The following is a 26,606-nucleotide window of genomic DNA, read 5'->3' on the forward strand; positions in this document are numbered from 1 at the left end:
TGTGTCTAACTCTTTGCGACCCCTTGGACTATACAGTCCATTGAATTCTCCAGGCCAGAATACTGGAGTGGGGTAACCTTTCCCTTCTCCAGGGGATCTTCCCAACCCAGGGATCAAACCCAGTTCTCCCGCATTGCAGGCAAATTCTTTACCAGCTGAGCCACAAGGGAAGAGTGAGCAAAATAATTCAATTGACAAAAAGTTAGGGAGAACCTAGAGAAGAAAATGGCAACCCACTCCAGTATTATTACCTGGGGAATCCTGAGGATCCTGGTGGGCTACAGTCCATGGGGTTGCAAGAGTCAGACACGACTTAGCAGCTAAAACCAAAGACAGATTAATAAGAGAAAAACAAATTTAATTTCATATGTGTGGGAGTCTCACAAAGATGTGAGAGACTCGAGGACTGTCAGCGGTTGAGGCTTATATACCATCCTGAGCTGAGGAGAAAGACTATAGGGGTCTGGGACTTCAAAGGGAAGGAAGATAATTCACAGGAAGATGAGGAGAGCAAATCAAATTACATGTAGGTAAGTCTTTCTAATATAAAAAATTATCTTTAGTATTTAGTATCTTTATCAGAGTATTATCTTTATAATATAAAAACTTATCTTTAGTATCTAATGTAAAAAGTTATCTTTAGTATTTACCAGTATTTCTTGGTATAGGCCTCCTACCTAAGTTCTTTCAGGTGTTGTCAGTTAAGTTCAGTTACTCAGTCATGTCTGACTCTTAGACCCTATGGACTGCAGTAGGCTCTTATGGGAAAGGTAAAAAGCTTTGCCTGAGTCTCCTCGGTCATGATTGCCTTCTGCTTGAAACAGTCCACATGCCAAAGTGGCACATTTTGGGGTAGCTTATTTTGCTCCCCTTTAGTGTACATTTTGTTCTTCTTGCAACTCTCCTATGTTTGAAATGTTATAGTAAGAAGATGGAAGAAGAAAGATAACCTGGCTGGATTGTTGAATGATTGGAGAGGGACTGAATGCCAAACACTCAGGTTACTTCTCTCCTGAGTCTTATTCTTTCTGTTAATTCCACTTCCTGGAAGACAGTAGCAGTCATTCGGTGTTGACTGAGTGAATAATTGTATGGATCAGTGATGGACATATATGCCAGTTCACTGTTGTTCCACAAAACACTACAGTCATTTTTGGTTTATTGACTTTAGACGTCAGAAGTTTAGAAACTTCTCCAAGCCACTTGCCCTCTAGCTACTACTTTCTTCTTCTTTCCTTCTTTCCTCCTCCCCTGAATGTTTCTCATGTCATGTCCTAAAACAGGGGCATCTCCTGAGTGCTGTGGAGGAGGACAGAGGGAGAAACAGATAGGAATGCTTCAAAGAAGGCAGGATGTTCAAGGTGGGCTTTTGAGGTTGTTCAGCGGAGTTGAGGGGTGCAGGAGCCTCATTTATCACACTTGGGAAGCTTTTCTCAACATTGCAGGAAACACTCATTCCTCTTCAGTTTTAATCGATTTTTGTTCTTTTGGCTTCATCAGGAAAATCCCTCACAAAGCTGTTGTGCTAAGCAGTAGTATTTAAGGAAGGATTTCAGAGAGAGTTATGGAACCAAAGTGATCATGACTTAGTTTCCCTATTTCTAGCTCAGTTCTTCATCTGTAAAATGCCAGTTATAATAATGACTGTTCATAGGTATGTTGAGAGAAGTTAGTTAGAGGAGCGCCCTGCTGAAGTATGCCCTCCAGGCCATAAGGCTGCCCAGACTGGGTCATAGGACTCAGGGTTTGGCCAATGACTAACCTTTACATTTAACTCTATGTGTTAGATGTTGAGATGACAAACCTGAAAAAAGAAAAGGAAAAAAAGCTTGCAAGCTACCTTACAGATACAGAATAGAATTATGATGACAGAATTAAAAATGTCTTTTTGACAAATAATGAGATATTTGTATGCTCCGTGATCTTTAGTTCTTTACACTTGGAATGCTATGTAATTAAGGGCAGGACCTCTGTTTTCCTATTTTTCTAGCACATATAAATACTCAATAATTATTGATCCAGGGAATTCCTATTCCTCAAATTGGAATTCTATGTACTTCCTTTTTTTCCCCCAGAAATTTTTTAACTTTAGGCTTTTATAATTTTGGTATAATACTAATTTCCAATACATTGTATTTTTACAGTCACTTTGGGATTATGGATGAAGGAAGAATATCATTGGTTACCCAGGAGTTATAATTTTAGTCATAGTGAATGATTTCTGTAGTTCCTATTAAAATCCATTGGAAGTTTAGATGACCAGCTTATAAATGTGCTTTTCACACTCAGTCTGGTTATAATTTGGAGGCTGTCCACTTAAGCTTCTGAACATTCAGACTACATTTCAAAATAAAGAGAGCCTTCTACATGCTTATAGGGAAGCAATGTGAAGAAGCTTCACACAGATTCAAGTTGTAAGTGTGATCAGTTAACTCAGTGGTCTTTGGTATTAGGACGTTGTGGGTGACAGCATGACAGAAACTCCTAGCCCAGGGATTCCTCTAATTAAAAAGCGTTTGAGGTCTCCCTCAACAAACGTTTTTGGATTTTTGTTGTTGTTATATACCTTTTTCTAAGACTGCCAGGGATTTCCACCTCCAGTTAGTGCTAATGAAATGGTGAAACCCTGCACAGTTTTGGAAGATGAAATCAAGCCTAGTTTCTGAGTAATTTGTAGATTTTGTTATCAACCCTGCAAAAACTTCTTTTGTTCCTTTCTCTCTATATCCCTGTTCCCTAATTACAGAAGATTAAAGTATGTATGGATTGTTTGTGGGGAAGGTTTTACAGTTTTTATTTCTAAATAAATCATATTTTTTTTATTCCTATAGCTTTCTAGAGTAACTCTTAGAAAGCTACAAGAATTAGAAAGTTATTCAAATTAGTTAATAACTTGTGAGCAGATTCTTAAAAGAAAATTACTTTTCATTCTTAAAAGTTGTGTGCAATACAATCCTTTTGTCTTTAAAGTTAGAGAAGGATGGTTTTAGATATGCACCTGTGGGACCCTGGTTAGAAACAGGAATGTGAGTGTGCATCTGCTCTGGATGCAACCCTGGGTGAGAGTGTCCTTTCTCCATAGGTCTCAGCCACGTTTGCAGCCAGCCTGGTCAGCAGCCCAGCCATTGGTGCATACCTTTCTGCAAGTTATGGAGACAGCCTTGTTGTGCTAGTAGCCACAGTGGTAGCTCTTCTAGACATCTGCTTCATCTTATTGGCTGTTCCGGAATCTTTGCCAGAGAAAATGAGACCTCTTTCCTGGGGAGCCCGGATTTCTTGGAAACAAGCAGACCCTTTTGCGGTAAATAAAAACATGAAAACACTTACTTTCCTGAATATCTTTCTAAACCATGCAAATAAAAGTGCATTTCTGCAAAAGTGCATTTCTGCAGATTCAAGCATCCTAGCAGTTGCTGGTTTATTTTTTTCTCTAGTAAAAATAGAAAAAATTTAATTGCAAATAAGGGACAGAGCTGAACTGTACACCAAAGAATATATAAAATTGATAATTCTTGAGAGTCGGACATGACTGAGTGACTGAACTGAAGTATGTAGTTACCATAAGAGGTAAGAAATGTCTTAAGTATGTAGTTACCATAAGAGACAAGAGATGCACGTTTTGGTCTACTCTAACAACCTGTGCAGAAAAGGGTGTAAGGATTTTGGACAAAGGTATAATACTGAAAAAGTTGTTACTAGTCAGAGAATCTTGTCACTGACCCCATGCCTGGAGCACATTTATTTTTCTGCCAATTGTGTGGGCAAATTTATTATTAACATTTTAAATAATAAATTTATGTGCAATGAAAACCCTGTAATGTTTGTGGCTTTAGAGGAGTTGTATTATGAGTGAAAAGAGATGAGATTTTCTTAAAAGGTTCTGGAGCAGTGTGTTTTTGTTTTTTTATTTTTCAGTCTGTTCATAGTATGTTCAGGGTCTGTTTCAGCATGTGAACCAGTATTGTTAACAAAGATGAGCAAAAATGTTTTTTTAAAAAAGAGAAAAGACTGTAATATTTGAAATATGCACCTCTGAAATTAGGACTTGTAACGTCCTTAGAGAGGTGGTAATAGATTTAATGTGAAGGCTCACTTCCTTTTTTAATCCATTCATCTTTTGTTACCACCTTAAGAAATCAAAAAACAGTGAAGCTGATATCCCAGAATATCAGTGACATCAGTATCTATTTGCTTTTCATGTTTCTGTTTCTGCTTATTTCTAGTCATTGAAGAAAGTTGGAAAAGATTCTACCATTTTACTAATCTGCATCACTGTTTTTCTTTCATACCTTCCTGAAGCTGGACAGTATTCCAGTTTTTTTCTCTATCTCAGGCAGGTGAGTAAGGAATGCCAGAAAATCAGAGATTGGAATCTGTTTTGAAGTGTTTTATGGAAAAATCCCAGGTACCTCAGCTGGTAAGAATCTGCCTGCTATGCAGAAGACCTCGGTTCAGGTCCTGGGTTGGGAAGATCCCCTGAGGAGAGCATGGGAACCCACTCCAGTATTCGTGCCTAGAGAATCCCCATGGACAGAGGAGCCTGGTGGGCTACAGTCCATGGAGTGCAAAGAGTCGGACATGACTGAGCGGCTAAGCACACAGCGCTGTAAGAGGAAAAAATGCGTTAACTTACTTCTAGTTGTAAATGTAGGTGCTGACATATAATTAGTAGTCAGAAGACCTCTAGTGCAATAATTTTTTAAAATAAAATGTTTACTGTGGGAAAAATTTCCTTGAGAATTATGAGAATTACACAAAGAATTAGGAGAAACAGAATTTATTAAATCTTTAATAATACTCATTAAATTGCAGAGAGGTAAAATTTATTTCAGAAGTACTGTTAACCCCTGGGTCTGATCACATCCAGTTTGCTTAGCCATCTACATTAGGCCACTATAGGGACTTTGCTGGCAGTCCAGTGGTTAACATTCCATGCTTCCAATGCAGATGTAGGTTCGGTCCCTGGTTGGGGAAGTAAAATCCCACATGTTGCAAACCACCCCCTCCTGCCCCTGACACACACATTCCCCACTAAAAACAAAAACAAAAAAGCACCACTGTAGACTTCAAGGTAGGTGACAAATAATGACCAAAGTAATCTTTTTTGTCTTCTGATTTTTCTCCCTTTAAAAGTTTATGCTTCACATTTCCCCCCAAAAGGCAATTGACTTAAGGCAGTAAAAAAAAGTTTGCTTTTGCTACTGCTGTTTCAGGTCTCTGGGATTGCTGAGATCTGAACTGCCTTTCATTGCAATCCTGCCTTGGTCTTTCACTGATTTCACTGGAAGTCTTTCTCCTAATGGTTTACTCCACTTGGTCATATCAAGCCTCCCCCAATATAAACTCCTCTATTTTTAGAGATATTTCAAATAAAATTTGTTAAGTTTGCCACACATAGTTTTCCTGAGAGTGTGAGACTATAATATTTTATATGGTAGCACATTTAAGTAAAGCCATTTTTTCAAGCAGTTCTTTTTTTGTTTTACTCATTTATGGTTGGAGGATGCTGGAGATTTAGAGGGAAAAGTAGTGAGATATTGTGTTTAATATATGTGTGTGTGCACACATGCTCAGTCAGTCAGTTGTGTCCAACTCTTTGTGGCCCCATGGACTGTAACCTGCCAGGCTCTCTGCCCGTGGAATTTTCCAGGCAAGAATACTGGAGTGGGGTTTTTCCTAACTCCAGGGAATCTTCCTGACCCAAGGATCAAACCCATGTCTCTTGCATCTCCCACACTAGCAGGTGGATTCTTTACTACTAGTGCCCCTTGGGAAGCCCAGGTGTTAAATGTAGAAAATTACATATGCATCATTAAATGTACATTTAATGTGGAAAATAATGTAGGAAAAATGGGAAAGCTCGAGGAAGAAAGTAAAAAAAGTCTCCTTTCTTTACTTGTATAGTTAACAACAGTGAATATTTTCTTTTCTATCCATTTTTCCTATAGATATCACCGTCAACAACAACAGTTACAACAAATCAGAATAATTCTGTTATTCTGTATTTATGCTCACTTTTTAGAGCTCACATATAATTAACACACACATATATTTTTAGTTTAAATTGTGTTTACTTATGAATCATCTATTTGATAAGGAACTTATATCCAGTATATATTTAAAACTTTATTCAACAATAAAAAGACATATAACTCAACTAAAAAAGTAGGCAAAAGATTTTGAATACATATTTTTTCAAGGAAAATATACAAATGGCCAATAAGCACATGAGAAGATGGCTAACATCATTACCCATCAAGGAAATCAAACACACCCTCTGGGAAAGCTGTAATAAAACAACAACAATAACATCCTAGGATATGGAGAAATGGCAACCCTCATACATGCTGGTGGGAATATAAAATGGGGTAGCTACTGTGGAAAAGAGCCTGGTGGTTCCTCAAAGTGTCCAGCATAGGGTTCCCAGCAAAACTATTTCTAGGTATATAGCCAAGAGAATTGAAAACACATATCTGTACAAAAACTCTTAACACAAATTATTATTCATATAGCCAAAAAGTAGAAGCAAAGTAGAAACAGCCTATCTGCCTATAAACTGATGAAATGGATCAACAAACATAATACATCTGTACAATGCAATGTACAGATATTTTTTTAAACAATAAAAAGCAATGAAGCACTGATACATGCTACAACATGGGTGAACTTTGAAAACATGCTGAGTGAAAGAAGCCAGAACCATGTATAGTATGATTCCGTTTGTATGAAATGCTCTGAATAAATAAATACAGAGAGACAGGAGGTAGATGACTGACTAGGTGGTGGGGTAGGTTGTGGGAATGGGACTCCTAATGGGGTACCATGTTTCTTTGAAGAGTGATGAGATCTTCTAAAATTGATCATGGTAATAATTGCCCAACTCTGTATCAATACTGTACTGTGCTTAGTTGCTTAGTTATGTCCGACTCTTTGGTACCCCGTGGACTGTAGCCCACCAGGCTCCTCTGTCCATGGGGATTCTGCAGGTAAGAATACTGGAGTGGGTTGCTGTGCACTCCTCCAGGGGTTCTTCCCAACCCAGGGATCGAACCCAGGTCTCCCACATTGCAGGCAGATTCTTTACCATATGAGCTACCAGGGAAACCCATATCAATACTAAAACCATTGAATTGAATTGTGCACTTGTAATGAGTGGATTGTATGGTATTTTTAATTCTACCTCAATAAAGCTGCTTTAGAAATATATTTATTGGGGGAGTGAGGGGGGATGGGCTAGGTTTTTGGGGTTAGATATAAACTATTACATATAGAATGAATGGATAACAAAGTCCTACTGTATAGCACAGTGTATATAGCACACTGTATATTCAGTGTCCTGGGAAAAGAATATAAGAAGGAATGTATAGTATGTATAACTGAGTCACTTTGCTATATAGCACAAGTTAGCACAACATTGTAAATCAACTGTACTTCAATTAAAAAATATATATATGGGCTTCTCTGGTGGCTCAACAGTAAGGACTCTGTCTGCAGTGTAGGAGATGTGGGTTCTATCCTGAGTTGGGAAGATCCCCTAGAGAAGGAAATGGCAACCCACTCCGGTATTCTTGCCTGGGAAGTCCCATGGACAGAGGAGCCTGGTGGGCTACAGTCCATGGGGTTGCCAAAGTCAACATGACTTAGCAACTAAACCACCACCACCATAGATTCCAATTTTTTAAATTGCATTCGATTGGAGAGTAATAGAATAGTGTTAATGTCAGCAACACTGGTTTGGGAACCAGAAATTCTAGCTCTCTTTCATTAGCTAATTGTGTGATTTGAAGCAAGATAATCATTTATGAAGTGTGAAGATTATTTACAATCATTTTTAAAGTTTTTTTCTGGATTTTATAAAGTTTCAATAGATGGCAAACTAACTTTAAAAACTTGATGTTTAAAACTTAAAAGTTTCAGGCATTTCATAGGTGCTGTTAAAATGAAGAGGCTTAGAAATCATTGCTAGCTAACTTTGGCTGCTCATTGGAATAACCATGGGAGCTTTTTAAAACATACCTGTGTCTGGGCCCAGAGAATCTGATTTAATTGATATCAAGTGAGTTCCAGCATCTCTTTTCTCCCCTCTCCCTTTCTCTGTTGCCCACATGATTTTATTGTGCAGCCAAAGTTGAGAGCCACTTAACTTTCCAAGTGAACATATTCTATGTTGACAGCATCAAAAAGCAAATTTTTCTTTTCTTCATTTTTTTTCCTAGTAGTGGATAATGTTACATAGCTCTTGGTGGATTGTAGGGGGGAAAGCATATGAAAACAGTAGGGAGACCTGTAATAGAAAATATTATGCTAGTAGTTAATCTTAGTTATATTCAGTTGTGCCTGCTTACAGTGATTCCTTATGACAGATTTAGCTATATTAATTGGTTAAATAGGTTTAACTTTCAGCACTGCCTAAATTTCCAATGTCAAGGTTTCATGAACTTTCATCAACGATTTTATTCTATAGCTTTAATGGAACATAACATTTCTTATTATTTATATAATGTCTATATTGCAAAATGTGTTCATTTTCACAGGTCATAGGATTTGGATCTGTTAAAATTGCAGCTTTCATAGCTATGGTAGGAATTCTGTCTATTGTGGCTCAGGTGAGTATTATTTTACCCATCCACCCCACTTTTTTGGGGTTTTTTTTAACATTTTTAATCTGAAATAACTACAGATTCACAGGAAGCTGCAAAGAAATATTCATGAAGATCTCTTGCACCCCTACATCAGTACTGCTCCTTCCCTGCCATGGTAGCATGTTATATAGCTATGAACAATGTCATACCCACATGTGGATACAGATCATAGAATTTTTCTCTTCTTAATAAAATCTGGAGGTTGTGACTTAGGAGGAATTTAATGTAAATATTTAAAAATTAATTTTTAATTAAAGGATAATTGCTTTACAGAATTTTATTGTTTTCTGTCAAACATCAACATGAATCAGCCACAGGTATACATATGTTCCTTCCCTCTTAAACCTCACTCCCATCTCCCTCCCCATCCCACCCTTCTAGTTGATGCAGAGACCCTGTTTGATTTCCCTGAGACATACAGCAAATTCCCATTGGCTATCTATGTTACATATGGTAATGTAAGTTTCCATGTTACTGTCTCCCTACATCTCACCCTCTACAGCCCTCTCCCTATGTCCATAAGTCTATTCTCTATGTCTGTTTCTTCTTCTCTGCCCTCTAAATTAATTCTTTGGTACCATCTTTATATATTCTATATATGTGCGTTAGTGTACAATATTTATCTTTCTCATTCTGACTTACCTCACTCTGTATAATAGGCTCTAGGTTCATCCATCTCATTAGAACTGACTCAAATACATTGCTTTTTTATGGCTGGATAATATTTCATTATGTATATGCATCATAACTTCTTTATCCATTCCTTTGTTGATGAACGTCTAGGTTGTTTCCATGTTCTAGCTGTTGTAAATAGTGCTGCAGTGAACATTGGAGTACATGGGTTTTTTTTTTCAGTTTTGGTTTTCTCAAGGTATATGCCCAAGAGTGGGATTGCTGAGTCATATGGTGGTTTTATTCCTAGTTTTTTACTCCTACCGTCTTCCATTGTGGATATGTCTCTTTACATTAACATCAGCAGTGCAAGAGGGTTCCCTTTTCTCCACACCCTCTCCAGCATTTATTGTTAGACTTTTTGATGATGGCCATTCTGACCTGTGTGAGGTGATATCTCATTGTAGTTTTGATTTGCATTTCTCTAACAATGAGTGATAGATACTGAGAATCTTTTAATGTGTTTGTTAATGATTGGTGTGTCTTTGGAGAAATGTCTGTTTAGGTATTTTCCCCACGTTTTGATTGGGTTTTTTGTTTTTCTGGTATTTAGTTGTATGAGCTGCTTGTATATTTTGGAAATTAATCCTTTGTCAGTTGTTTCACTTGCTATTATTTTCTCACATTCTGAAGTTTGTCTTTTCACCTTTCATATAGTTTCCTTTCCTGTACAAAAGCTTTTAAGATAGTCAGGTCCCACTTGTTTACTTTTGTTTTTATTTCCATTACTCTAGGAGGTGGGCCATAGAGGATCTTGCTTTGATTATGTTCTCAAGTGTTCTGCCTATGTTTTCCTCTAAGAGTTTTATAGTTTCTGGTGTTACATTTAGGTCTTTAATCCATTTAGATTTTATCTTTGTGTATGGTGTTAGTTCAGTTCAGTCGCTCAGTCGTGTCCGACTCTTTGCGACCCCATGAACCGCAGCACGCCAGGCCTCCCTGTCCATCACCAACTCCTGGAGTCTACCCAAGCCCATGTCCATTGATTTGGTGATGCCATCCAACCATCTCATCCTCTGTCGTCCCCTTCTCCTCCTGGCCTCAATCTTTCCCAGCATCAGGGTCTTTTCAAATGAGTCCTCTCTTCGTATCAGGTAGCCAAAGTATTGGAATTTCAGTTTCAACATCAGTCCTTCCAATGAACACCCAGGCCTGATCTCCTTTAGGATGGACTGGTTGGATCTCCTTGCAGTCCAAGGGACTCTCAAGACTCTTCTCCAACACCACAGTTCAAAAGCATCAATTCTTCTCCGCTCAGCTTTCTTTATAGTCCAACTCTCACATCCATACATGACTACTGGAAAAACCATAGCCTTGACTAGATAGACCTTTGTTGACAAGGTAATGTCTCTGCTTTTTAAGATGATGTCTAGGTTGGTCATAACTTTCCTTCCAAGAGTCTTTCATGGCTGCGATCACCATCTGCAGTGATTTTGGAGCCCCAAAAAATAAAGTCAGCCACTGTTTCCACTGTTTCCCCATCTATTTGCCATGAAGTGATGGGACCAGATGCCATTAGGATTCTAATTTCATTCTTTTACATGTAGCTGTCCAGTTTTTCCAGCACCACTTATTGAAAAGGCTGTCTTTGCCTCATTGTATATTCTTGCCTCCTTTGTCAAAAATAAAGTACCCACAGGTGCATGGAATTATTTCTGGGCTTTCTATCTTGTTCCATTGGTCTTATCTTTGTGTGTGTTGGTGCCAGTACCATACTGTCTTGATGACTGTGGCTTTGTAGTATAATCTGAAGACAGGAATGTGGATTCCTCCAGCTCCATTTTTCTTTCTCAAGACTGCTTTAGCTATTCAGGGTCTTTTGTGTTTCCATATGAATTGTGAAATTTTTTGTTCTAGTTCTGTGAAAAATACCATTGGTAATTGGATAGAGATTACATTGAATCTGTAGATTGCGTTTGGTAGTATAGTCATTTTTACAATATTGATTTGGCTTATCCAGGAACATAGAATATCTCTCCATCTGTTTATGTCATCTTTGATTTCTTTCATCAGTGTCTTATAGTTTTCTGTGTACAGTTCTTTTGTCTCCTTAGGTAGGTTTATTCCTCGATATTTTATTCTTTTTGTTACAATGGTGAATGGGAATGATCCCTTTATTTCTCTTGCTGATTTTTCATTGTTAGTATATACAAATACAAGCGATTTTATTGTATTGATTTTGTTTCCTGCAACTTTGCTAAATGCACTATTTAGCTATAGTAATTTTCTGATAGTGTCTTTAGGGTTTCCTATGTATACTATGATGTCATCTGCAAATAGTGGGAGCTTTACTTCTTCTTTTCCAACCTGGATTTCTTTGATTCCTTTTTCTTCTCTGATTGCTGTACCTAAGGCTTAAAAAATATGAATAATAGTGGTGAGAATGGACACACTTTTCTTGTTCCTGATATTACGGGGAATGCTTTCAGTTTTTCACCATTGAGAATCATTCATCGTAGAGATAGGTTCCTTCTGTACTCATTTTTAGAAGAGTTTTAATCGTAAATGAGTGCTGAATTTTGTCAAAGACTTTTTCTACATCTATTGAGATGATCATATGGTTTTTATCTTTCAATTTGTTAATATGGTGTATCACATTGATTGATTTGCATATATTGAAGAATCCTTGCATCCCTGGAATAAACCCAATTTGATCATGGTGTATGAGCTTTTTAATGTGTTCTTGAATTCTGTTTGGTAGAGTTTTTTTCAGGAGTTTTGCATCTATGTTCATCAGTGATATTGGTCTGTAGTTTTTTTTTGTGTGTGTTGTCTTTGTCTGGTTTTGGTATCAGGGTGATGGTGGCCTCGAAGAATGAGTTTGGAAGTGTTCCTTCTTCTGGAATTTTTTGAAAGAGTTTTAGAAGGATAGGCATTAGCTCTTCTCTAACATTTGCTGGAATTCACCTGTGAGGCCATCTGGTCCTGGGCTTCTGTTTTTTGGGAGATTTTTGATCACAGTTTTGATTTCAGTGCTTGTAATTGGGTTGTTCATAATTTCTTTCTGGTTCATTCTTGGAAGATTGAACTTTTCAAAGAATCTGTCCATTTCTTCCAGGTTATCCATTTTATTGCCATATATTTGTTCATAATAGTCTCTTACAGTCCTTTGTATTTCTGCATTGTCTGTTGTAACCTCTCCTTTTTCATTTCTAATTTTGTTGATTTGATTCTTCTCTCTTCAGTTCTTGATGAGTCTGGCTAAAGGTTTGTCAACTTTGTTTATCTTCTCAAAGAACCAGCTTTAAGTTTTATTAATCATTACTGTTGTTTCTTTCATTTCTTTTTCATTTACTTCTGCTCTGATCTTTATTATTTCTTTCCTTCTGCTATTTTTGGGGGATTTTTTGTTTGTTTGTTCGTGTTCAGTTGTATTAGGTGTAACGTTAGGTTGTCTATACGATGTTTTTGTTTCTTGAGGTAGGATTGTATTGCTATAAACTTTGCTCTTAGAACTGCTTTTGCTGCATCCCATAGGTTTAGAGTTGTCATGTTTTCATTGTCGTTTGTTTCTATGAATGTTTTGATTTCCCTTTTGATTTCTTTAGTAACCTGTTGCTTATTTAGAAATGTATTGTTTAATCTCCATGTGTTTGTGTTTTTTACAGTATTTTTCATGTAATTGAAATCTAGTCTCATAGCATTGTGGTCAGAGAAGACACTTGATATGATTTCAGTTTTCTTAAATATACTGAGGTTTGATTTGTGACCCAAGATGTGGTCTATCCTGGAGAATGTTTTGTGTGCACTTGAGAAGAAGGTGTATTCTTCTGCATTTGGATGGAAGGTCCCGAAGATATCAGTGAGGTCCATCTCGTCTAATGTATCATTTAAGACTTGTGTTTCCTTATTAATTTTCTGTTTTGATGATCTGTCCATTGGTGTAAGTGGAGTGTTAAAGTCTCCTACTTTATTGTGTTACTGTCAGTTTCTCCTTTTTTGTCTGTTTGTGTTTGTCTTATGTATTGAGGTATTCCTATGTTGGGTGCATAGATATTTACAATTGTTATGTCTTCCTCTTAGATTGATCCCTTAATCTATCTGTAGTGTTTTTTCTTATCTCTTGTAATATTCTTTAAGGACTGCTTTGTCTTATACAAGGATTGCTACTCCAGCTTTCTTTTTTTTACATTTGCATGGAATATATTTTTCCATCCTCTCACTTTCAGTCTATATATGTCTTTAGGTCTGAAGTGGGTTTCTTGTAGACAGCATATATTTGGGTCTTGTTTTTATATCCATTCAGCCAGTCTGTGTCTTTTGGTTGGAGTATTTAATCCATTTACTTTTAAAGTAATTGTTAATATATATGTTCCTATTGGCATTTTCTTAATTGTTTGGGGTTTGTTTTTGTGGATCCTTTTCTTCTCTTATATTTCCTGACTATGTAAGTATATGTTTAATGTATGTTGTAAAACTGGATTGGTGGTACTGAATTCTCTTAACTTTTACTTGTCTGAAAAGCTTTTGATTTCTCCATCAATTTTGAATGATATCCTTGCCAGATAGAGTGATCTTGGTTGTAGATTTTTCCTTCTTAGTACTTTAAATATATCCTGCCATTCTCTTCTGGCCTGCAGAGTTTCTGCTGAAAGATCAGCTGTTAAAACATACGGGGTTTTACTTCTTTGTTACTTGTTGCTTCTCCCTTGCTGCTTTTAATATTCTTTCCTTGTGTTTAATCATTTTTAGTTTGATTAGTATGTGTCTATGTGTGTTTCTCCTTTGTTTATCCTGTATAGAACTCTTTGCACCTCTTGAATTGGATTGACTATTTCCTTTTCCATGTAGGGGAAATTTTCCACTGTAGTCTCTTCAAAAATTTTCTCATCCCATTTATTTATTTTTCTCTTCTTCTAGGACTCCCATAATTTGAATATTGGTGCATTTGATATTGTCCCAGAAGTTTCTGCGACTATCCTCAGTTCTTTTCATTCTTTTTACTTTATTCTGCTCTTCAGAAGTTATTTCCACCATTTTATCTTACAGCTCACTGATCCATCCTTCTTCTTCAGATGTTCTGCTATTGATTCCTTCTAAAGTGTTTTTAATTTCAGTAATTGTGTAGTTTGTATGTTTATTCTTTAATTCTTCTAGGTCTTTGTTAATTGATTCTTGCATTTTCTCCATTCTGTTTTCAAGGGTTTTGATCATCTTTACTAGCATTATTCTGAATTCTTTTTCAGGTAGATTGCCTATTTCCTCTTCATTTATTTGGACTTCTGTGTTTCTAGTTGGTTCCTTCATTTGTGCAGTATTTCTCTGCCTTTTCATTTTGTTTTTTTTAACTTACTGTGTTTGAGGTCTCCTTTGCCCAGGCTTCAAGGTTGAATTCTTTCTTTGGTTTGGTTTCTGCCGTCCTAAGGTTCGTCCAGTGGTTTGTTTAAGCTTAGTATAGGGTGAAATTTGCACTGTTTTTTTTTTTTTTTTTCTGATGGGCAAGGCTGAGTGAGGTGGTAATCCTGTCTGCTGATGATTGGGTTTGTATTGTTTGTTGTTTGGATCAGGCGTCCTGCACAGAATGCTACTGGTGGTTGGGTGATGCTGGTCCTTGTATTCAAGTGGTTTCCATTCTGGGAGTTCTCACTATTTGATGCTCCCTAGGGTTAGGAGTTCTCTGGTAGTCTAGGGTCTTGGAGTCAGTGCTCCCACTTCAAAGGCGCAGGGCTTGATCTCTGGCCAGGAACAGAGATTCCATAGGTGTTTTTTTTATGGTGCTAAATGGTATTAGAACAAATACCAAAAATGATAAACCAAAGATGAACCCCGCACAAATGCCAGTTACAAAATCAAGGAAAGATTAATTAACATAATGGAATATACACATATACATATACACGCATAAGCAAAATCAAAAACATTCTAGTAGAAATAAAGTATAATAGATTGACCTGATGAACAAAGGAAACCAAAAATGATATCTACCAGTTAAGAACAAAACTAACTAAAGCACAAACTGGACAACAAAACTAAAGCAAGGTACCACCTGGGGAATAAAGAAATGAGAACAAAACTAACAAATATGGTGAGATAAAGAAAGAACAGAAATGCAAATTTAAACAGAGGTAGATAAAAAAGATTTATACATATATTAAAGATTAAGTTCAAGGGGAAAAGAACAGTAGGAAAGGCAAACAAAGGAATAAATGTAGAAAAGATAATAGGTTTAAAAATTTTTTTTTAATTACAAAAAGCAGAAAAAAAGAAGAAAAAAAAAGAAAACACCACAAAACTGCAAAAGGCCAATGTAGACCCAGAGGTTTATAACAGCAATAAAAAAGTGTGATTAAGTGTGATTGGAAAAATCTCAAAAGCTTAATTAGATTTCATAGTGCTAATAAAATTCACAACTACAATAGAGGGAGGGAAAAAAAAGAGGGGGGGGGAATCCAAAAGAAACTACAGAGCTAATCAAAGTATAGGAATAATAAATGTCTTCATTGAATATCTGCTGTCAGCGTCCTTTCCCTCACTGGGAGTCACAGTTCACCTCACCTCTCCAAGATGCCCTCAACATTGCTCTGGTCTCTGAACCTGCTGTGGGGCAGCTCAGACTCTCATTTGGTCCTACTTCTGTGTGTTCTTGCTCAAATGTTCACAGCTTTCAAAACTAGTGCGTTTTCTTTTGTGGGAGCTCTCAATGACCTTTTTTCTATTCCATAGGCACAGAATCTGCCTAGTTGATCATGTGGATTTAGTCTGCAGCTTATACAGCTGGTGGGAAGGTTTTAGGTCTTCTGCCTTAGCCACTCTTCCCCCTGGGTTTCAATTGTGGTTTTATTTCCACCGCTGCATGTGGGTCTTCCACTGGGGTTTGCTCCTGAAGCTGCCCTGGAGGACTTGGGTTTGCCCCTGTGAGGGCCAGGTGTGGAGATGTTACAGCTGCTTGAGTCTTAGGGGTTCTGACATTACCAAGTACTTGGGGAGCTGGTGTGTAGGGCAGCAGGAATATAGTGTTCTAGAAGGGTATGACAACCAGTATAGGCCAATACACTCCAGTATTCTCACTTGGAGAACCCCCCTGACAGAGAAGCCTGGCAGGCCACAGTCCACAGGGTCAAAAAGAGTTGGATACAACCAAAGCAATCCCCTGTTCATAGATGCAAGACTTTTTTTTTCCTGTGGCAGCTCTGCCTGTTGAGGGTTGAGCGTGAAGGTGGCTCATCTGCTTAGGTCCCGCGGACCTTGGCAGCGCCAAATGTGCAAGGACATGGACTGCCTCAGCCACAGGAGTTATGGCCCTATCACAGTCTTTTTTCGAGCCTCTGGTAGCTGGTGATCGAAGGCCTCTTTAGATATTATTTCTCTGTAGCTGCATCCATTCATGCATTTAGAGGGCTCTCTTGCCTAGGGTCCTTCTCTGTTGTTCTACACATCAAGCACATCAAGGGGCCCCCTGGGTGGGGTCCTACTCTATAGTTTGGTGCATCAGTCACTGAAAGGAGCACACTGGGTTGGGTCCTACTCTGTAGTTCAGTGCATCAGGCACTTGATGGGCCAGCCTCTCGATTGTTCTGTGCCAGTGCTGACGTGTGGGGAGAGAGGGCTATGGTGATGGCTCCACCCTCTAGGCGTAACTCACCAGTATCACCTTGCATCCATGGCTGCCTGGCTCTCCTCCACAGGCATTTACCACCACACACTCCTCCCTCACGGCCCCTCAGCCTGTGTCTCTGCCGTCAACAGCAGCCCTTGCCCTGGGGTTGTTCCACGATCCCTAAACTCCAACTCCCAGTTGCTGCGCCTTCCAGGGGACCTGTGTCCCTGTCCAGGGTATATGTGGCTGCAGTAAGGACAGTCGGATTCTCATTCCATTTAGGCTGCCACAGATGAGCTGCCTCACTCTCAGCCTTAAGTGTTTCTCCTCTGACCCAGCCAATTGCCCTGATGTGGGGATCGGACCCCTACTTCAGTTCCCAACCTGCCGAGGACAGATCCGGTCCTACTGACACTCCTGTTTTTCCCCCTAGTTCCTTCATCCTACTGAGTTTTGTGTGGTTCTATATATTCTTTTCCATTGGTCAGGTACTCCTGTCTGCTTTCAGCTTGTGTTCTGCAAGTACTTCTGTGTCTGAAGGTATATTCCTGATGTATCCGTGGAGAGAGATGTATGCCACATCCACCTACTCCTCCACCATCTTGTTCCTTTTGGAATTTAATATAAATTTTTAGTGCTTTTTAGAATATGTGTGGTTACCCCTAATACATAGGTTTGGCACATATAAATTTGTTTTTACAACCACCAACCATAGTCTTTCTCTACTATTCTGAAATTAACCAGAAGAATGTTTCAATATTATTTTAATACTGAAAAATAGTGGAAGTGAAAATTTGTAAATATTACAATTTTTGCTATCCACAAAACTGAAGAAATGTGGTAAGTCAGTACATTAGGATTATATGTAATTACTTCATGGCAATTAGAGGGGGAAAAGGTGGAAGTAGTGAGAGATTTCCTCTTCCTGGGCTCTAAAATCACTGCAGATGGTGACTGCAGCCTTGAAATCAGAAGACGTTTGCTTCTTGGAAAGAAAGTGGTGACAAACCTAGACAGTGTGTTGAAAAGCAGAGACATCACCCTGCTGGAAAAGGTCCGTATCGTCAAGGCTATGGTCTTCCCAGTGATCACGTACAGTTGTGAGAGCTAGACCATAAAGAAGACAGAGCAGCAAATAACTGATGCTTTCAAACTGTGGTGCTGGAAAAGACTCCTGAGAGTCCCTTGGACAGCAAGGAAATCAAACCAGTCAATCTTAAGGGAAATCATCCCTGAATCCTCTTCAGAAGGACTGGTGCTGAAGCTCAAAACTCCAGTATTTGGTTATCTGATGTGCACAGCAGACTCACTGGAAAAAGCCCCTCATGCTGGGAAAGATTGAGGGCAGAAGTAAAAGAGGGCGTTAGAGGATGAGATGGCTGGATGGCATCACCGATGCAATGGACATGAACTTGGGCAAATTTTAGGAGATGGTGAGGGACAGGGAGGCTGGTGTGCTGCAGTCCATGAGGTTGCAAAGAGTTTGACATGACTAGGCAACTGAACAACAACAATTAAACGTTTCCCCATCTTTTTTAAATACAGGACCACCAAAAGCAGGGCATATGTGCTTCAAGTTAATTCATTGATATGCGCTTAGGTACATTCACTATATTGTATGGGACTGCAGAGAGGCTGTTTCCCTGAAATAGCTATGTTGTTCAGTTGCTAAGTCATGTCCAACTTTTTATGACCCCATAGACTGCAGCATGCCAGCTCCTCTGTCCTCCAGTATTTCTCAGAGTTTGATCAAATTCATGTCCATTGAGTCAGTGATGCTATCTAACCATCTCATCCTCTGCAGCCCCCTTTTCCTTTTGCCTTCAATCTTCCCAGCATCTGGATCTTTTCCAGTGAGTTGGCTCTTCCCATCAAGTGCCCAAACTATTGGAGCTTCATCCTCAGCATCAGTCCTTCCAGTGAGTATTCAGGGTTGATTTCCTTTAGAATTGGCTGGTTTGATCTCCTTGCAGTCCAAGGGACTCTGAAGAGTTTTCTCCAGCACCACATTTCTAAAGCATCAATTCTTCAGTGCCCAGCCTTCTTTATGACACAACTTACATCCGTATATGACTACAGAAAAACCATAGCATTGACTATACGGACCTTTGACAGCAAAGTGATGTCTCTGCTTTTTAATATGCTGTCTAGGGTTGTCATAGCTTTCCTTCCAAGGAGCAAGTGTGTTTTAATTTCATGGCTACAGTCACTGCAGTGATTTTGGAGCCCAAGAAAATAAAATCTCTCACTGTTTCCACTTTTTCCCCTTTTATTTGCTGTGAAGTGATGGGACTGGATGGCTTGATCTTAGTTTTTTTAATGTTGAGTTTCAGGCCAACTTTTTCACTCTTATCAAGAGGCTCTTTAGTCCCTCTTTGGTTTCTTAGCATTAGAGTGGTATCATCTGCATATCTGAGGTTGTTGATATTTCTCCTAGAAGTCTTGATTCCAGCTTGTGATTCATCCAGCTCAGCATTTCTCATGACATACTTGGCATATAAATTAAATGAGCAAGGTGACAATATACAGCCTTCACGTACTCGTTTCCCAATTTGGAACCAGTCAGTTGTTCCACGTCCGATTCTTACTTTGCTTCTCGACTTGCATACAGGTTTCTTGGGAGACAGGTAAGGTGATCTGGTATTCCCATCTCTTTAAGAATTTTCCACAGTTTGCTGTTTTCCACACAATCAAAGGCTTTAGAATAGTCAGTGAAGCAGAAGTAGATGTTTTTCTGGAAGTCCCTTGCTTTCTCTATGATTCACCGGGTATTGGCCATTTGATCTCTTATTCCTCTGCCTTTTCTGATCCCAGCTTGAACATCTGGAAGTTCTTGATACATGGACTGCTGAAGCCTCGCTTGAAGAATTTTAAGCATAACCTTGCAAGCATGTGAAATGAGTGTAATTGTATGGTAGTTAGAACATTATTTGACATTGCTCTTCTTTGGGATTGAAATGAAAACTGACCTTTTCTAGTCCTGTGGCCACTGCTCAGTTTTCCAAATTTGCTGATGTACTGAGACAAAGACTTCTTATCTCTCCTTGCTATTTTCTGCATTCAATTGGGTATATCTCTATCTTTCTCCCTTTCTCCCTTGCCTTTCACTTCTCTCCTTTCCTCAGCTGTTTGTAAAGCCTTCTCAGACAACCACTTTGCCTTCTTGCATTTCTTTTTCTTTTGAGATGGTTTTGGTCATTGACTCCTATACAATGTTGCAAATCTCCATCCATAGTTCTGTAGTCACTCTATCAGATCTGTTGAATCTATTCATCATCTTCATTGTATAATCATAAGGGATTTGATTTAGATCTTACCTGAATTGCTCAGTGGTTTTCCCTACTTTCTTCAGTTTAAGCCTGAATTTTACAATAAGGAGATGATGATTTGAGCCACAGTCAGCTCCAGGTCTTGTTTTTGCTGAGTGTATAAAGCTTCTCCATCTTTGGCTGCAAAGAATATAATCAATCTGATTTCGGTATTGACATGGTAAAATCCATGTGTGGAGTCATCCCTTATATTGTTGGAAGAGGGTGTTTGTTATGACCAGTGCGTTCTTTTGGCTAAAGTCTGTTAGCCTTTGACCTGCTTCATTTTGTACTCCCAGGCCAAACTTGCCTGTTACTCCAGATATCTCTTGACTTCCTACTTTTGCATTCCAGTCCCCTATAATGAAAAGGACATATCTTTTTGGTGTTACTTCTAGAAGGTCTTGTAAGTCTTCAGAGAACTGTTTGACTCCAGCTTCTTCAGCATTAGTGGTTGGGGCATAGACTTGGGTTACTGTGATGTTGGAATGGTTTGCCTTGAAAATGAACTGAGATCATTTTATTGTTTTTATGATTGCACACAAGTACTGCGTCTTGGACTCGTTTGTTGACTATGAGGGCTACTCCATTTCTTCTAAGGGATTCTTGCCCACAGTAGTAGATATAATGGTCATCTGAATTAAATTCACCCATTCCTGTCCATTTTAGTTTACTGATAATTAAAATGTCGATTTTCACTCTTCCATCTTGTGCTTGACCACGTCCAACTTGACTCATAAACATAACATTCCAGGTTCCTATGCAGTATTGTTCTTTACAGCATCAGACTTTCTTTGATCACCAGATACACACACAGCTAAGTGTCATTCCTGTTTTGTCCAACCCACTTAATCCTTTCTGCAGCTGTTCATACTTGCCCTCTGATCTTCCCCAGTAGCATATTACATTCCTTCCAACTTGGGGGGCTCATCTTCTGGTGTCATATCTTTTTGCCTTTTCATACTGCTCGTGAGGTTATCCAGGCAAGAACACTGAAGGGGTTTGCCATTCCCTCCTCCAGTGGATCACGTTCTGTCAGAACTCTTCACTGTGACCCGTCCATGTTGGATGGCCCTGCAGGGCATGGCTCATAGCTTCATAGAGTTATGCAAGCCCCTTTACGACAAGGCTGGGATCCATGAAGGGGCTATATGTTGTTTTAAAGCATGGTAGGCCACGTGGAACACTCTTCTGTGATAACTCTGTCCGGAAGAGAAATGAGAATGCCACAAAATTGTTTTCCCAAAATACTAGAACTGATATACCTCATAGGAGTACATTCAGGTAAACGCCTTTTACTTTTTAACTGTATCAGTCAGTGTAAATTATGTTAACCTTTCAAGTTGCTTATGTTTTTTGTTGTTGTTGTTTTTTTTTAATATTAACTCTGGTTAGTTAGCCCAAGATTCATCTTTTATCTTATCCCCTTTCAGTCTATCTCACCTAACTGTTTTAGCAGAGTGGTGGCTCAGACGGTAAAGAATCTGCCTGCAGTGTGGGAGACCTGAGTTCAATTCCTGGGTTAGGAAGGTTCCCTGGAGGAGAGAATAGCAACCCACTCCGGTATTCTTGCCTAGAGAATTCCATGGATAGAGGAGGCTGGCGGGCTGTATAGTCCATGGGGTTGCAAAGACTCGGACATGACTGAGTGACTAACACATTTTATATTTGTTAAAATCATATTTATATCAATCCAACTTTGTGAAACTGTTAACTCCCACAAATTGGACTACAAGGAGGTCAAAGCAGTCAATCCTAAAGGAAATCAACCCTGAATATTCACTAGAAGGAGTGCAGCTGAAACTCTAATACTCTGGCCACCTGATAACAAAGAGCCAACTCATTGTAAAAGACCTTGATGCTGGGAAACATTGAAGGCAGGAGGAGAATGGGGCAACAGAGGATGAGATGGTTCAATGGCATCACTGACTCAATGGACATGAGTTTGAGCAAACTCCAGGGTATAGTGGAGGAGAGTGCAGCCTGACGTGCTGCAGTCCATGGGGTCAAAGAGTTAGTAACTGAACAACAACAAGCAACACATAAACAGATTTTTTGGGAGGAGGCTGAAGGCCCTGAGCCCAAGTCAGTTTGGGAAGCCCTCGAAGCTTCACTCCTTTTAGAGCTGCATCAGTACTGTGTGGTTCCCAAGGTCTCAGGTCAAGTGGGCTGCAATTAGAGGTTCTTGGCCACCATCAGTGGGCTTTTCCACAGAGCTTGCATCAAATATCTGTGCTTATATGATGCCTAATGATTGTCCCCTTTGCTTTGCAGACGGTCTTTCTTACTAGCTTGATGAGATCATTAGGGAATAAGAACACTGTTCTCCTTGGTTTGGGCTTCCAGATGTTCCAGTTAGCCTGGTACGGTTTTGGATCTCAAGCATGGTAAGTCTCTCTGATAGATTCTCATGACAGATTTATCTTTTAGAGGAGCTTGAATTAGTTGAGTGTTCATGCAAAAGAAGCAGGACTTATTTTACTAGCAAAGTGTATTCAAAATTTCAAAAACTTTTTAGACTTAGTTTGAGGAACGGTGTAGCTAGATAATCCCGCATTATTCAGACAGACTGCCTTCACCTCAGCAAGCTTTCAGTAAGATGCTACTTAACTAAATATAAGTATCTCTTTCTCCAACCCTCCAAAAAAAGTTTTATGCCTAATTGTTAAACACATTTGTCAGTTTTTGGTGACAACACATATAGTCAAAAACAAAACAAGAAAACAAGGAAATATGTCTGATTATGGCAGGATTTACTGCTATAATTAGCTGAGTGACATTGGACAGTGACATAATCTTTATAATATAATATAATCTTAGATAAACACTAAGATCTCCTCCAAAAGCTTCTGTACCCAGAGACAGTTATTACTTCTAACAATTAGATTCCTGTTAATAAGCAAGTCAAATTAAGCCCTGTGGAATAAGGAAAGATAAAAAAAAGTGAATGCTATTTTGTTGTGAGGCAAGTTCCCTCATGTGCCTATTAGCAAATACTACAGTTCATATCTTCATTTAAAATGTTTCACTTGGTCCTTATTTTACAACCAGAAATGAATGACACAGGTTAGAACTTGAAATGCTTTAGGTGGTTAGTGGTAGATTCTTCTTGCTCTTGGAAACCTTAATTTCAGTCCTATGAACTTTGGTTCAACAGCTAATTCTATCAACCTAAAGTGTTTTTCCTTTTAAAAGTAAGGTTATTCTTGTCATCCCCAAGACAGTCTGGCCAAACAGGTTTTTAGCTCAATTGGCACTGGACTTTGCTCACACTCACGCTTAATACTAACACACATAAGTTCAAAGGAACACAGGTTCCTTTCCTTGAGACAAAGGTCTAAAGGAAGCAGACTTGGAAATCTGCAAGATGTCATCCTGAACTTCAGGTCTCCATTTTTTTCTGTTGGTTGCACACAACACTTTATTGAGGGTAGAAAACTGAGCAGCCTAAGGGCAGTTTGGAGGTGAGCCTTTGAAAAGTACAAAGAAAAAAGTGGAAAATTGGTGAGAAAAAATGTGGATTTATAGAAACAAGAAATCCTTTTGAATTTCATTGAGCTTGCATTTAAAGGTGGCAGTAGAGAAACCAGGGAGAAAAACATATTTTGACAGGTAAGATAAAGAAATGAAACTTTCCCAGCTCATGAAGTGATCAGTATTAGTATTAACAGTGTGCTGTGTAACTTTCTAGGGTTTTTAAAAAAAAAAAATTTTCAAAGAGAAAAAAATAAATACAACTTAGTGCAAGACACAGACAGCATTTTGTGCTTTTGCCGCTTGTACTCTGAATAGCGCTCTCAATGGGGCTAGCCTGCCCCCTGACCACAGCCTGACCTGTCATTGCAGGATGATGTGGGCAGCAGGGATTGTGGCCGCCATGTCCAGCATTACGTTCCCAGCAGTCAGTACTCTCGTCTCTCAGAATGCAGAGTCAGATCAGCAAGGTGAGGTCACTGTCCCCCTCACTGTTTCTTTCCCTCAGTGGAGATGTACCTGCCAGAAGCATGAGCATCTCTGACCCTCTTTCCATATCAGCATAGAGACAGGTTACAGCTGTGTGGTCCCTGCTGAACAATCATACCTCTTTACTTTGACAAATAGGAAAATTCTCTTTTCCTTCCTGCTTTGATTTTATACTCATATTTTTGAAATCTGGACACAGCAAGTCAGAATACTTAGAAATACAGCTATCTAATTTCTCTCTTCAGTTTTGACTCTCCTTTTATGTTACCATCATAATTTACTAGACTATACTCATATTTTAACAAATATCTGTTAAATAATGATAGACTAGCTAGAAAAACAGTGAGTTCTTTATTTAATCACTGTAACCACTGAAGTTTCTTTAATGTGGAATCACTCAAAGTCCATTATTTACTCAGTTTAGAAAATGATTCTTTGAGCAGATAAAGAGCAGATCAATCTGTGTAGTTCTTGATAATTGGATGCAGAGTGAGAGGCAAAAGTGAGATGACTGTGTAGAGTAGCACTGTAAGTGTCTAGACTCTTCATCCTTCTTGTGCCTCTGGATTCCGTATCAGGTACTTCTTACTGCTGAAATTAATTATTTTCCTTCTCCATCACTTAATGGTTTACCTGACTATAGTTAGAAAATAGTGAATTTTAAAAGAAAAAAAATTTTGCCTTAGAAATCTTTAAAAGGTTTCAATAAAAAAAAAAAAACTAGATTGGAAAATATAGTTCATTGGTTGCACTTATTTTTTCACATTGGAAATTAGCCATTTTATTCATATCTACTTTTTTAATTTTTTTTTTTTTTTTTACAACAGATCCATGCTGGTTATCTATTTTAAATATAACAGTATCATTTGAAGACCGCAAATCTGTGTGGTACTCTGGTTATGGTCATTTAGTTGACTGCATCCTTGGGAGATGTTGTGGTTCAAGTAAAAGCATGAGCTATCTGTGAAGGATGGGCATTGCCTTGGCTCTAAGAGACTCTTATCTTGCCTCTCAGGGCATGAATTTGCTTTGGCTTTTTTTATGCTTACATGTATTAATACAGATGTTTCTAAATGTCAGCATATAAACTTATTAGAACACAGTATATTAGGTTGAATTGTATTTGACTATTTTTGACTTACAGAAACATACATTCAAGCTAATTTTTTACCTTCCACATGAGACACCAGAGATCCCTAGAAATTGACACTTCTGGGATTTTTCAGTACAGGTGTACTTGGAGTACAGTGATGACTGTGAGGAACAGAATCTGTCAGAAGGTGCTGGAAGCACACAGATTCAGGACCCCTATGGACTGACCCTTGGGCAGAGGTACAAGAGGCAAAGGACAGATTTTTATTGTAAAAGCACCATTAAATAAGTAGAAGAGGAAAATCTCAATCTGCAAAAAAGTAGAAATTGCCTGTAAATTGAGAATGTTAAATTGTTCATTTTATCATTCCCTGTTTATAGGAAGATCTGTTGTTCAGGGGGAATTCAGCCTCAAAGGGATTTTAGAAACATCGGTGTCATTTCATATCCTTACAGATCTTAGAACAGGTAGTGAGGACAGCATTATAAGGGCATAGAAAAGGACAAGGAAACATTTGTACAATGAATGGATATCAGTATGATGGGTACTCAGTCCAGCTTAATCAGTATTTTATAGTTTGAAAGAAAGGGCTCTTAAGTCTCCAATCTTGAGACGCTTTTTCTGAGAAGACTGGCTCCCTTCTCTTTGTTCTGACTTAGGAGTTGCCCAGGGTATCATAACTGGAATAAGAGGACTCTGTAATGGACTGGGGCCAGCCTTGTATGGCTTCATATTCTACATGTTCCATGTGGAACTGACTGAGTTGGAACCAGAATTGATTTCTAACAATGCTGCCCTACAGGTAATTTGGTAATAAGCCTAGTTTTTAACAATTGTATCTGATTACAGCAAAAACTTATGACATTAAATTTGGAAAGTGTTCTTATTTTTATAATATTACTAAGTATTTGACAGTAGTAAGTGTTGTGTTCATTGCTTCTTGGGACTAGGGAGGGATCATTTCAGTGATAATGTCTTATGTAAAATATTTTTCTTGCCTTTGTTCAGATTCTGTTTTCACCTACATAATTTCTCTGGTTAGAATGCTGTCCTCTGGTGAAACTCAGGCCAAATAAAAGATAAATGACCTAAACTTCCAGCTACAAATTGAGCTAATGTGCTTTTTCTACCTTTTATTTGCTGTTATTTCCCTCCTTCCAATCTATGTTTAATATAGATTTCTGTACAAAACTGGAGTTAATGTTCTTACGTGTACAGACTGCATGATCTCAGGTCACAGGGCAAGATTAGAGAGACCAGCTGTGCTGACATGTTTGGTTAAGCTGTCGGAAAGTGGTGCACAAAGCAGTGATTAGCTGCCCTCCATGATATTCCAGACACCAGGCTTTGTTAGGATTTGCCGTGACAGTTAATGAACATTTGCTAATGAG

At 38.6% G+C, this 26,606-nt stretch overlaps 1 protein-coding gene and 1 long non-coding RNA gene across 9 annotated transcripts in view; one reads left to right on the forward strand and one right to left on the reverse strand.

The window, feature by feature from the left end:
* Nucleotides 1-26,606, forward strand: part of LOC145507617 (solute carrier family 71 member 2) — a 130,657-nt gene that overhangs the window by 102,129 nt on the left and 1,922 nt on the right. For 5 of the 8 annotated variants that reach the window (XM_081494588.1, XM_081494610.1, XM_081494558.1 and 2 more), the window contains 6 exons: nucleotides 3,083-3,301; nucleotides 4,224-4,337; nucleotides 8,535-8,606; nucleotides 22,434-22,546; nucleotides 24,006-24,103; nucleotides 25,875-26,017. In XM_081494588.1, coding sequence (XP_081350714.1) covers nucleotides 3,083-3,301; nucleotides 4,224-4,337; nucleotides 8,535-8,606; nucleotides 22,434-22,546; nucleotides 24,006-24,103; nucleotides 25,875-26,017 — 759 coding nt within the window. Of the gene's footprint in view, nucleotides 1-3,082; nucleotides 3,302-4,223; nucleotides 4,338-8,534; nucleotides 8,607-22,433; nucleotides 22,547-24,005; nucleotides 24,104-24,949; nucleotides 26,018-26,606 lie in introns of all 8 variants that reach the window. The other 3 variants (XM_081494599.1, XM_081494625.1, XR_014054978.1) reach the window with 2 other exon arrangements.
* Nucleotides 1,740-3,724, reverse strand: LOC145507630 (uncharacterized). Its single transcript, XR_014054981.1, has 2 exons — nucleotides 3,526-3,724; nucleotides 1,740-3,473 (listed from the first exon to the last, which is right to left on the reverse strand). It is a non-coding gene; the product is annotated as an uncharacterized LOC145507630 (long non-coding RNA).

Source organism: Giraffa tippelskirchi, chromosome 1, assembly GCF_054371585.1.
Source record: "Giraffa tippelskirchi isolate mGirTip1 chromosome 1, T2T-mGirTip1v1.2.pri, whole genome shotgun sequence".
Classification (NCBI taxonomy): Eukaryota; Metazoa; Chordata; class Mammalia; order Artiodactyla; family Giraffidae; genus Giraffa; species Giraffa tippelskirchi.